The following is a 13,683-nucleotide window of genomic DNA, read 5'->3' as shown; positions in this document are numbered from 1 at the left end:
TCATACCAGAATGTTACCAAGATTTAACTGAGGTGTTCAGCAAGATCAAAGCAACGCAACTCCCACCACATCGCCCCTGGGACTGTGCAATTGAGCTGTTACCCAATGCTATTCCACCTAAAACCAGGGTTTACCCTCTTTCCCCCAAGGAGAGCCAAGCCATGGACGAATACATTGATGAAGCTCTGGATTCGGGTCTCATTCGTCCATATACGTCACCAGCTGCAGCTGGATTTTTCTTTGTAGAGAAAAAAGATGGTGGTCTTCGTCCATGTATTGATTACAGAGGTTTGAATAATGTCACAGTCAAATTTCGCTATCCCCTCCCATTAGTCCCCTCTGCTCTTGAACAACTACGTGAAGCCACCATATACACCAAACTTGACCTGAGGAGTGCCTACAACCTGATTAGAATTCGTGCAGGGGACGAATGGAAAACGGCGTTTATCACCACCAGGGGGCACTATGAATACCAAGCCATGGCCTATGGACTAGCAAATGCTCCGGCTGTCTTTCAGTCATTCATAAATGAGATCTTCAAAGATCTAATCAACAAGTATGTTGTCGCCTACATCGACGATATCTTGATTTATTCCAAGAATGAAGGAGATCATGTGAATCATGTCAGAGAGGTGCTTTCAAGATTACTGGAAAATCAACTATATGTCAAAGCGGAAAAGTGTGAGTTTCATGTTAAGCAAACATCTTTTTTGGGATACCACATCAGTCAGAATGGAGTGAGGATGGATGAATTGAAAGTTAAAGCAGTCACGGAATGGCCAGTGCCCACCACAATTAAGGAACTTCAGCGGTTTTTGGGGTTTGCATACTTCTACCGGAGGTTCATACGCAGCTACAGTACATTAGCTGCACCCATGACATCACTGCTTAAAGGTAAACCGAAGAAACTGAAGTGGTCAGAGGAGGCAAACCAGGCATTTAAGGACTTAAAGGAAAGATTCACCACAGCCCCTATACTTAAACATCCCAACCCTAACTCACCGTTTATCTTGGAGGTAGATGCTTCAGATCTGGGCATCGGAGCAGTACTGTCACAAAGACATGGAACCCCAGGTAAACTGTATCCATGTGCATTCTTCTCGAGAACGCTAACATCAGCAGAGCGCAATTATGATGTGGGGAATAAAGAATTACTTTCCATGAAAGAGGCAATCGCGGAATGGAGACATTGGTTAGAGGGAGCTATACACCCATTCCAAGTCATCACAGATCACAAGAACCTAGAGTATATAAAAAGCGCAAAGAGACTTAACCCCAGACAAGCCCGATGGGCCCTATTCTTCAATTCACAGTCACGTACAGACCAGGAAGCAAGAATAGTAAGGCAGACGCTCTATCGCGACGTTATGATTCTCCCACAGAAAAAACAAATACTCAAGAAACCATACTACCCCCTACAGTAGTCATTGCTCTGGTATCATGGGACATTATGGAAGAAATCCACCGTGAACAGCTAAACGAGGTTCCACCACCACAATGTCCACCCAACAAGAACTACGTCCCCACAATCTTACGTCCTAGAGTCATGCAATGGGTGCATACATCCATATGTGCAGGTCATCCAGGTATATCAAGAACGATCCATCTTGTCCAAAACTCTTTCTGGTGGCCAATGATGAGTAAAGATATAACCAATTATGTCAAGTCATGCCAAGTCTGCGCCCAGTCAAAAACACCCAAGGAATTGCCATCAGGACTCCTTAAGCCGTTACCTATACCTCAACGACCATGGTCCCATCTATCTATTGATTTTATAACCGACTTGCCTCCATCCAACACATTCACCACCATTCTGGTAATAATTGATCGATTCTCCAAAGCATGTCGTCTGGTTCCATTACCAAGCCTACCCACAGCCATGGAAACTGCTCAAGCCTTGTTCCAGCATGTATTTCGTACATATGGACTACCGGAGGACATTGTAAGTGATCGGGGTGCACAGTTCACCTCACAGGTCTGGAGGGCTTTCTGTCGCCAGCTAGATATCAATGTAAGCCTCACATCTGGATATCATCCACAAGCTAATGGCCAAGTTGAACGTCTCAACCAAGAAATAGGCCGGTATCTCAGAACATACTGCAGTAGAGAACAACATCGCTGGTCTGAGTTTCTCCCTTGGGCCGAATACGCACAGAACTCATTGACTCACTCATCAACGGGACTTACCCCCTTCCAATGCATGCTGGGATTTCAGCCTCCATTGTTCCCGTGGTCTGGTGAGCCGTCTTCAGTTCCGGCGGTCGATGAATGGATTCAACGTAGTGAGAGGGTGTGGGACAGTGCCCATGTCCGGCTCCAGCGGGCTGTGAGAACACAGGAGTTCCAGGCCAATCGCCGACGTCGTCCACATCCTCCCTACCAACCAGGACAGCGGGTCTGGCTCTCTACACGGGACATCAAGCTACGGCTGCCCAGCAGGAAGCTCAGTCCAAGGTACGTGGGTCCTTTCAAAATAATTAAACAAATCAATGAAGTGACTTACCAACTAGAGCTTCCTGCTAATTACCGTATATCCTTCCTTCCATGTGTCCCTGCTCAAACCGGTCCACCCGGAGACTGACCCTGGCCAGGAGGCCGCAGAACCACCCCCACCATTGGACATTGATGGGAATCCGGCATACAGGGTTAATGTGTTGCTGGACTCAAGGAGAAGAGGGGGTCAGCTCCAATATTTGGTGGACTGGGAAGGATACGGACCTAAGGAGAGATCATGGGTTGCTGCCAAGGACATTCTCGACCCTTCCCTCATCGAGGAATTTCATCGAGCCAGGCCCGACCGACCAGCTCCCAGACCGCGGGGGCGCCCACGTCGAGCTCCAGGAGTCGCTCCTAGAGGGGGGGTTCTGTAACGCCACGCCAGCAGAGGGAGCCCTCGCCCGACTACTGACTCAGCTCCGCTCCCTCTGTGGTTACTTCCTGTTTGTGCAGTATATCAAGGAGTGCTCAGGCCATGCTTCCTTGCGAAGTATTGCCAGTTTATCCTGCCTTACCAAGCGTTGTTCCTTAGTGACTTTCATGACTGCTATCCTGTGTATGACCCTGCCTGCCTTGATCACGTACGTTCTCTGTCTTTGCCCTTTTGATCTGTTTTGGACTGATTGCTGTGTTACTGAACTTCTGCCTGTATATTTACTACGTCTTCTGGATTTGCCCCTTTGCTTGTTGTTTGGATTGGACTGCTTTCCTGTTACCAACTATTTGCCTGGTTATACGTTGATGTCTTTGTCTCTCCCTTTCAATAAACTTCCGCATATGGATTCTAACAAAGCCTCAGCAGCCTCGTTACAGTGATTATGGTGTGCTTCATCATTATGAGTGCACGTTATAACTAACGTGATTCAAATGATGGATCTGCGACGGAGAAACTAGGGGTTTTTATTTATTTATTTATTTATTTATTTATTTATAATTTTTTTTATAATGATGACAATATTCACTGTTTAAGCATTCCTCGGTATACTACCAACAAATACGCCCCTGTAGCCTACCTAAGTAAATTTACATTTCATGTAAAAATTAAGAAATCAAAAAAGACCAAAGTATTATGCTAAATATCCGTACAAACGAACATGTTTGTTGTTTAACTTTCGTTGATAAAACAACACAATACAGCCTATAATAATGTAGGCTAGTTAAATAGAAATAACTTTAACTGCTTGAAACAGTAAACGTTACATTTTAGAAACTTCACAAATACTAATCAATAATAATATAAATAGTAACGAAGAACAAAAATATTAGCCTAGGCTTGTAACAACATAAGTCAGATGTTAAAAAAAACTGCGTCTCTCCGCCTTTTGTTTTCTATTCATATTTTAAATTCTTTGCCAGAAAAACTAACATGTTGACTTTGTTCGGTTTAAGCGGAGACTTATTTGAGATTACAATGTTTCCAGCAGCACTGAGACGGTGTTCCTGTAGCGCATGCAGATACTTTTTCGCAACCGTGGCAAAGAGGGTATCTTGCTCCGCCGCCTGCATTTCTCGGAATCTCCATGGCCATGGATTTCTCCACAGATGTCAACCTCAAGGTGCTCCCATGTACGTGACGGCCATGCAACTGGCTACAAAAGGGATGGAGCCGGTTACCCAGTCTTCCCACTGAGGATGCATGGTTCACTCTCTGACTAGTCTTTTAATATCCTTGTCAATTCCTGGCCTCCAGACCATGTCACTGCATCTCTGCTTATATTTTACAATGGCCAAATGACCCTCATGTGCCATTGATAGGACACAGGCACGCAAGCTGTTTTGCACTTCTGTACAGAGACCACTGGAAAAACATACATCACCCCAACAAAACAGTTTATTCCGCACCCTCGGAAATGGCACCAATTTCCTTGTCCAGGCCACCCTGAGCATTTATAGGTGTGGATAGTTAATAGTATTTAGTCATGCTTAGAATATTTTAGCAACTCCTGCAAGGAATTCTTGCAAAAGCGCATAAAGCACCTGAAAGAATTCCGGTTCTGCATCATTACTGCATGCTGAGACTGCTGGTATGGATGAAGTTATGGATGTGGATAAGAGATTCACTACCACATTGTCCCATCCTGGCATGAATTTCAGCTGATAATCATACTGTCTCAGGCACTCACCCCATCTGTGTAGGTGCAGGGGTTTATTACCTGATCTGGAAGCTGAAAAAAGTGTGGTCAGCAACGATGATCTGTGCAGAGGGTGAAACGTCTCCTATAAAAATAGAGATGCCGCCACTCTGTAGCCCAGACACAGACAAGGACTTAATTTTCACCCACGGAGTAACACTGTTCCGTGGGCTTCAGGGCCCTGGATGCAAATACTACCAGCCTTTCAACACTGTCCTGTACTTGTGAGAGAACAGCTCTCAGTGCCTGCGTGGACGCATCACATGTGACAAAGTAAGAAGTCATTGCTCATTGTAAGTATAAAAGAAGAATCGGGACAATCCAACCAGTGAACTCAAAGTTTAGCATTCTATTGTCAGAGTCAGCGAAGAGAAATTACGCACATTCCAGCAATATTAGAAGGAAAATACATAGCCATTGTAATATGGAGAAGCAAACATAAATTGAGGAGCAGTCAAGACCAGTAATAAGAGTGGTACTAATCTAAAGGTACCTAAAGTTTTGTTGATGGCTGTAAAGACTTCAAGTATAGTTTAGTGTTTAATATGTTGATAACATGTTTGGGTCAAAGTGAGATAGAATGGGTGATGTGGTTAGCTGAGATTTTAGAATTTTGACAGCTTCAGTGCATTCTGCAGTCCAGTTCCATGGCTCGTCTTTCTTTAGTAATTGGTGGAGGAGTGCTGTGGTTTGGGAGTACTGAGGCTGAAAATGCAGGTAGTAGGCTGTCATACCCAAGAATTAAGCTACATGGTAAGTGGAGGAGGGTTCTGGGATTCTGTGAATGACCTCGATATGTGACTGAAGAGGGGCAATGCCTTAAGCTGCGGTCACACTGGGCTTTTCCTCCCATAGACTTCCATTCATACGCACGCAAATGCGTCAGACCGGAAACGCAAGGTCATGCGTTAAGTTTCGCAGCTCGCTGCGATGCAAAGTTCAAGCTTGGTGAACTCTCACCTACAAGCATCACTTGACTGCGTGAGACCAATTAAGGATTAAAACACGACCTCTCTGGACAGAAATTTAAAATATTGAGCAATCGTTGGCTTTTTTAAATGTCTAATTATCTTGTTTAATCCTGCCCCTTTTCGCAGCACCGTACAACAGAATTTGGCGCACACACAAATCCCAGTTTGACCGTAGCTTTAGGGTGTGAGGCGGAACCCAACAAAATCAATGGCGAATGTAGAAAATGTGCATTTCTCCTCATCTTAGTGTGAGATTATGCTCCATGAGAGCATTGGTCACCCTGTAGAGATAATCATTATGTGTCTAGATATCTGCTGCATTAAATACAATGTCATCCAAGAAAACAGCAACCCCAGTAATACCAGCCAAGATGGTGGTCATCACCTTTAAAAAAAAAACAAAGGCGAAACTTAAACCAAATTTCATATGTGTATAGCGATATATATGTGTCAGTGACAAACGCTGTGAGGTTTATGCTAGAAGACTGAGGTAGTACTTGCAAGTAACCTTGTCGCAGATCCAGCTTAATGAACACTTCTGACCCATAGAAATTAGTAATCAGCTCCTCCGGTGTGGGTATAGGTTACTTGTCTGGAATAACAGCCTTATTGACAGAACGCAAGTCCACACATACTCGTATTCCACCAGACTCTTTTTCTAGCGGTAACTGGTTTACTGGTTTGATTACTTCTATAGCCAGCATCATTTGGAGCTTCACGATCACTTCATCTCGCAGTGCGAGAGGGATTCTGCGCAGGGGTTGAATGACTAGTTACACCTCTGGATCCACCAGAGGCCTGTGGGTAAACAGCGGAACACTCACCTCCACAGGAAGCAGAGTACATGTCCTAAAAGCTGTTTGCCCCCCCTGAAACATGCCTGATTTCAGTGCAGTTGTAAGGAGCATGTGGGTGCAGATTCTGTGAGGCTTGAGCAGCTGGTGCAGATCAGCATACTTCTGCAAAGTGGCAATTACTACATGACTGTCCTTGTGCAGGACAATTTTGAGTGCTGGAGTTGTGTGAACTAGACCCATAGTTGCCACATAAAAGTAAATATGACTTCCTAAATGCTGCATAAGCTACACTGGAAAACATGTTTCTTAAGTTTCAGTTTTATGTGGAGATAATGGACTGTGGTTTGTGAAACATTCGGTGCCACCTGCACACAATATCCTTTCAATAAATGATCAAGTACAAACAGCAGTACTCCGTGAACACCAATATCAACCCCCCCCCTACCCCCCCCCCCCCAGACACCCCCCCCCCCCCCCCCCCCCAACACACACACACACAGAGAACAAAGAGGCATGGCATTAAATAGCTTTTTTTAGGTAACATTTTCTAAAACTAACTAATCTGGATGACGTGTTATAAAAGTAGTTTAAATATTATTTGTGTTTCATGGTGGTAAAAAGATGGGCAAAGATTTAATAAATAAAAAATCTATAGCTACTCATTAAAATATAATCAGGTGAAAGTAATGGCGTCAATATCTTCCACTGTTTTCCTGTTAATCATGTGATTTGCAGGAAAGTAGACCTCATTTATTGATCTACGGATTCCTGGAAACCACATGATCAAAAGAAAAAAAATGAAACAGAAAGCAAAACTGAAACCGAAAAACTTAAAATAAAAATCTAATGATGTTTTCATAATAATTGACAGAGAAACCAATTAAACAATTATTACTACACTTAGCCATTTCTCATTCATTCCAATATAAAGATATAGGTTTTGATCTAACCAAATCTTAAATTTGTAACTGAGATCACATCACCCCCATCTCTGTAATGGTATATCCCAGTAAGGTAAAAAGAAGAGAGGCTCAGGGTGGTTCTCATGCTCTTCTGACAGTAGAGAATCATGACAAGCTTATGGTAAGTGTCTGAATCTTTATTTCTTATGGAGTATTATATATTGTTATATTACAAAAAATAATGAAGCTGAACACTGTGTGTGTGTGTGTGTATATATTATTATATATATATATTATATATACTTTCATTTTCTTTTCGGCTTAGTCCCTTTATTAATCATAGGTCGCCACAGCGGAATGTACCGCCAACTTATCCAGCACATATTTTATGCAGCGGATGCCCTTCCAGCTGCATCCCATCATTGGAAAACATCCACACATGCATGCAAAATGCAAACTTCACACAGAAAGGCCAACTGACCCAGCCAAGGCTCGAACCAGCGACCTTCTTGCTGAGAGGCGATCATGCTACCCACTGCGCCACCACGTCACCTATAATATACATAAAAGTAGTTATTCCTTGACTCGCATAATTTATGTAAAGGGAAGACCAGCACTCAGGAGAATGTGGATAAAAGACACATCTGTTAATGGTCTAATTCTTCTTCTCAGATCTTCTAAATTATTAATTGAGATGGACCTGGCTCTTTGTCTATTGGATATCCTGTAAGGAAGATGAAGACTTCTGAGGAGGTAGGGTATAATGAACATAATGACAAAAAATAAATAAATTGTAGCTGACTGACCGCTAGATAAATAGATGCTCTGATTCCCCATACAGTCCAAAGACATGCGGTATAGGTGAATTCGATTAAGTAAATTGGCTGTATGAGTATGAGTGCGTGTGTGAATGTGAGAGTGTATAGGTGTTTTCCAGTACTGGGCTGTGGCTAGAAAGGCAACTGCTGTGTAAAACATATGCTGGAATAGTTGGCGGTTCATTCCGCTGTAGTGACCCCTGATAAATAAGGGACTAAGCCAAAAGAAAATGAATGAATGAATGTTGATCTGCTTTATGTGAAAAAAAGAGCATGGCACTTTAATTTTGCACATACAATGAAGGGTGTTGGAAGCTGGCTAGCAAAATATCGCAATAAAATCATTCATTTACTTTTCGGTTTAGTGCCTTCATTATTCTGGGGTCGCCACAGAGGAATAAACCGCCAACTTATCCAGCATATGTTTTACGCAATGGATGCCCTTCCAGCTGCTGGAAAACACCCACACACTCTCATTCACAAACATACACTACAGACAATTTAGCTTACCCAATTTATCTATAGCGCATGTCTTTGGACTGTGGGGGAAACCAGAGCACCCGTAGGAAACCCACACAAAAACGGGGAGAACATGCAAACTCCACACAGTAATGCCAACTGAACCATCAGAGGCTCAAACCAGCGACCTTCTTGCTGTGAGGTGACAGTGTGATATTTAAAGATATTTAAAAGAGTGATATTTTATTTTTTGGGTGAACAATCCATTTAACAACTACAAATTCATGTTTAATATATTCAAGCTGAAAATCTATAAGGCAGAGTTGTGTTTTACATAATTTTTTATCTTATAGTAATTGTATAAGGCTACAGTAGAAGTAAAAACTGGTAACGTTAACAAGTTAAGCATCATACAGAGTATAGAGCTCGGGAAATCTCTGTCACGGCGAGTTGCGGTCAGCCATGTTTGTGGACAAACGCAGGAGCGCTCAATGTAAACAGATGCAAATCACAACAGAAAAACAACCGTTTTATAGTAATATCTTTTGAAAAACATCTTACAACACTCAGAATAAAATGATCTGACGTGTATATACCTTTATAAATGCTCTTTGTCTGCCTAAGCTGATAATAGGCATTCCATAACATTCTGTCTCCAATGTCAAGTGTAACTGGAGAAGCCGAGCACAGGCGAAGAGGGGGCAGATCTGAAGCTGATCAAATAAATGAACGAGTTTATCCATAACTGACAGGATATCAACGAGCAACCACAAGAAAACATTTCCATATATGATTTTCTCCATTAACTGTAGTACAAGCACTTACAGTTTACTGCTGATGAGTGCATATATGATAGACAAAAATGGGAGGCCAATGGGAATCAGACTCCTTTGACCAAAACACCTAGAATGCATTGCATTTCTTACGACAGGTTCTCAAGCTCTATTGCAGTCAGCATTAACATTTTACTGGAGTGGCGGTACATGGCAGCCCTCAATATACCAACTTCACACAAGTTACATATTCGAGCTAGCAAAATTTGAGACTGATATGGAATAAACATATACTTTAAGGTGCAGTATGTAAATTTGACACCCAGTGGTTGAACTAAGTATTGCATTCCTGGATCAAAACAAACGCAAGCGCAGGGTGCCAGTTTGACGACCAACAGCAAGATTATCGAGCCTAAAGGCTGATTTAAACCGTGTTCTAAATAAAAGCACTGGCACGCGATAAAAGGAATATTTTCATATTAAAAAGAGTTTTTGTTCTAACCAACACCTTGAATTGATATATTAGAACCAGCTTCAATTTCTCACAGGTCAACAATAGGAAAAACTGATCACCTCGGGTACAACCTCATGTGCTTTATTTATTGTTAAATGCTAATAATGTAAGTTTGAATGCCATGTTACATGTAATTTATTGCCATACTACTGAAAGAAGCACCAGATAGTTTACCTCAGTTTACCTATCTTGAAAATAAAATAAACCATCTGAAATTGAACTTTAGAACTCTGAAATAATGGAAAAAACATTTTCAAAGCAGAACATCTGACTTCAGCATTGTTTTTGAGATAACAAATGTGTTCATTTGGCATAATTCTTAAATATCTGCAAACATACTATGGTATTTTTATGCTTTAGAAGATTAAAAACTTATATACAGCACCTTTAATTGTTAAAAAGATACTTACTGTCAAAGTCATTGCGGTTTATTTGTGCCTCACCTAGCAATGGAGCTTCATGTCATGGTTACACTGAAAAAAGAAAGACACATGTTAATTTATAGCAGATACGTGTTTCTTTCATCATAAATTAATAACTTAATAACAATTATAGGTGGGCATAGATTTTTTTTAAATCTAGATTAATCTTGGAATTAATCTAGATTAAAATAGCTCATTTGAATTCTGCCGAAGGCATTCAGAATATGTGTGCTACCCGAATAATTACTCAATTTAAGTCTTTGAGAAGGGGTTTCTCAAGCCAGGTGGCGCATTAGACCAGGGGCTCATCTCCGGTTTCCAAAATGCATCACAAACTGCTTAAGAAACTGTTCTACTATGATAATTGGTGATAAAAATAAATTATGTTCAATAAGATGTACTTGTGTTTACTAACTGTTTATTCAGTTAAACATGAATGTTGAACTGTAGGCCTACATAAGCTCCAAACAGCAATTTTTGATTACCTTAACTAAACAGAAATATAATTAAGACATGTGGAGTATGCATATATTAGTGGCATTACTGAGGTAAACACTGCAATCAAACGATTACCATCATGTAGGACTTTTCGCCGCATTTTCAGACAAGATCCACACACGCGGCTGAGAGTAAAGGACTGCACACACACACAGACACAGTGCTCCTGCCAAATTTTCACTAGTTTTTCCTCCATTTCTTGGGTCCAAATAAACTGAAAATGATCGCTTTTAACTTCTCCCCCAGCCTCCCGCTGGCCTGCAGGTACCCGTACTAGTGAATGCTGCTCTCTCATTGGTTGTAGGTGATCGCTGATGTTATTTTCAGTCAGAACACATTTCAGACGGCATGATTTGAATTGCCGACAGCTCCAGATATTTAGCATGCCAAATATCTCACGGGTGTCTGCGACTCATCTGCGATTCTCTCATGATGCGTCCTTGATAGTTCGTACTGTGTGATTGTCACTCACGTGAACGAGCACCGATTTGCCTGTGATTTTAGGCATTTGTCTGCGATTTCTCAAAACCTGTCGGCGAGTCAAAATCAGGCATTCTGAACTCAGCATAAATGAAAGATCCAGACGGGCATCCTGCTGATTTGATTCAGAAGGGCACTTTTTTTTGTCAGACGGCTCACCGGTCAGGTATACATCCGCGCTAAAAGGTGAAAGTCATCATAGCTTGCAAAGAATAGACCCAGCTCCAAACCCAACTTTAGCGATTTTTTTAAAAATTTTTATCACGCGATAAGAGTCTCGCGTTAACACAGATAACGGCCCACCACTAATAACAATATATAGTAACTTAAAGTACACAGAGAGATCATTAAGGTCAAAACCATAGGTTTTGTCAATAGTACAGGCATGAATTCAGTTTTACTGCCAAGAGCCAAATATAACAAATTTTTAATTAACGTTACTGTGTACCACATTATGTTTGAGGCAGCAGTCTAACGTAATACCTATGCTGTTCATAATGTCGAAATTACTGAGATTTGCACTTGGTTAAACTTAGACATGATTTAATAAATACAGAATTAAGTACTCACTGTAACTTTATTGAAGGAAAATTTGTCTGAGTATAAGGTTTCGTTGGATTTCTGTTGTTGCTGGACTGAAATTTGAATCTGCTGTTCCAAAGCAATGGCTCTCAACCATGCGCATGCGTTTTACATGCATTACATGCATTTTTTTGCAGCTAGGTTTAATCGTCAAACTCAAATATTTCACTTCTGTTTGATAAATTGCCTGAGCACAATTTAATATATTTGGTGAATATATATTTTTAATTTTAACTTCAAATAATCTACAAATTATTTTTAATATTTTTTTTGTGTGTGTGTGTGTGTGGGGGGGGGGTGGTCAATATTTAATTGTCAGTTTTCACAATTTTTTTTACAGTGTAGGAAATTTATTACATTAATACATACGTGGGTTTTGTTGTCGTTTTGCTGTCTTTATATCAGTACCCATAATATAACATTTACTGGTTCACACTTCAGCACACTAACTTCTCATGTTGGCAACCAGCAAGCCATCATCCCATACTGCAAAACATACCTTATTCTGGTGACCAGCAGTACTATATTTATCAGCAGGATTTTGTATAAACTAACCTACTAGTTAGTGTAACTGTAATATTAGTTTATTTGGGGGCATTTGCCTTTAAATCATGCAGTGCTAACTGGGCAAGTGACAGCATTTGTAACTACTTTTATATTTATTTACAGGAAACAAGAACAAGCTCGACAATGAAGAATCTCCTGGAAAGTTTGGGTTTGGCAGAGTTCTATGATAAGAAGCTAAGTCTCTACACAGTGCTGCAGATTGACAGGAAGAGTGTCACAGATGTGCCAGTTCAGTCGCTCACTGATCTGCCATGGCTCTTCTTGAAGAGACTGATGATGTTACAAAGGACAGCGAGGAGTGTGAAGTGTTTCACATCAGATCAGGCAGAAGATTCAGATTGGGATGATGACCAGAATAGTGCTGAATCTGACTGTCCTCAGTCAGTAAATCCTTTAGACGTCGTCACTGCTGTGCTCCTTTGTTCTGATAGTTTTCTTCAGCAAGAAATCATCCTGAAAATGTCCCTGTGCCAGTTTGCAGTTCCCCTGCTGCTGCCAAACAATGAAAGCAACCAGATCACTCTTATGCTTTGGGCAATGAGAGATATTGTGAAAAAATACAGACCACACTCCCTGTTAGATTCAAATAGATTTGTAGAAGACAGAATTGCTCTGTCAGACCTGCCCTTAGTGTCTTTTGTGAGACTTGGTAGGTGCAACATTTCCAAGTCAGAAATTCTCAACAAATTGCTCAGCAATCCACAGCAGTACACTGACACCTTTGTGCACTTCAACATTAATTGTGGAAACATCAGAAAGAAAATATCTAATGGATTGGTTGAGATGACCTGGTATCTTCCTTGTGGAAATGGGAACATTGATGTCTTTCCTGAGCCTGTAGCAATAGCAAACCTGAGAGGAGACATACAGAACTTTGAAACACAGTACTCTTTCCTCTGTGAGGCTTCAGCTGTAGTGTTTGTGTTTTTTGAAGACCAACTGTTAGATACAAAGTTCATTTCACTCCCCAATCAGAAATCTGTGCCTGAGTTATTTTTTGTGGGGGACTCTAACAATGAAAGCATAAAAGCTACAGTCAAGAAGCTCAATCTGAAGAAAAGCAATTTCATCTTTAAAGCGAAGCAGAATGATGCAGACTTTGTTGACAAAATTCAGAGCAAGTTGCAGGATGCAATTACTAACAACAAACACAAAATGTCTGTTGTTCGTTTAGCTGAGATTGCACAAAATCTGGGAATTTTGGTGGATGAGAAAGCTGGAGAATGTCAGCGAGCCAAAGAACGTGCAGATGAAATCACAACAAAAATAAAA

General features: G+C 41.1%; 1 protein-coding gene across 1 annotated transcript in view; it reads left to right on the top strand.

Annotated features, from left to right (window-relative positions):
• LOC130222312 (gastrula zinc finger protein XlCGF57.1-like) overlaps positions 1-13,683 on the top strand; it is a 96,783-nt gene that overhangs the window by 22,809 nt on the left and 60,291 nt on the right. Inside the window, exon 4 of the mRNA XM_056454890.1 lies at positions 5,128-5,131. Coding sequence (XP_056310865.1) covers positions 5,128-5,131 — 4 coding nt within the window. The remainder of the gene's footprint in view (positions 1-5,127; positions 5,132-13,683) is intronic.

Source organism: Danio aesculapii, chromosome 4, assembly GCF_903798145.1.
Source record: "Danio aesculapii chromosome 4, fDanAes4.1, whole genome shotgun sequence".
NCBI lineage: Eukaryota > Metazoa > Chordata > Actinopteri > Cypriniformes > Danionidae > Danio > Danio aesculapii.
Note: the sequence above shows the minus strand (reverse complement) of the source record. Positions and strands in the feature narration are given on the sequence as shown.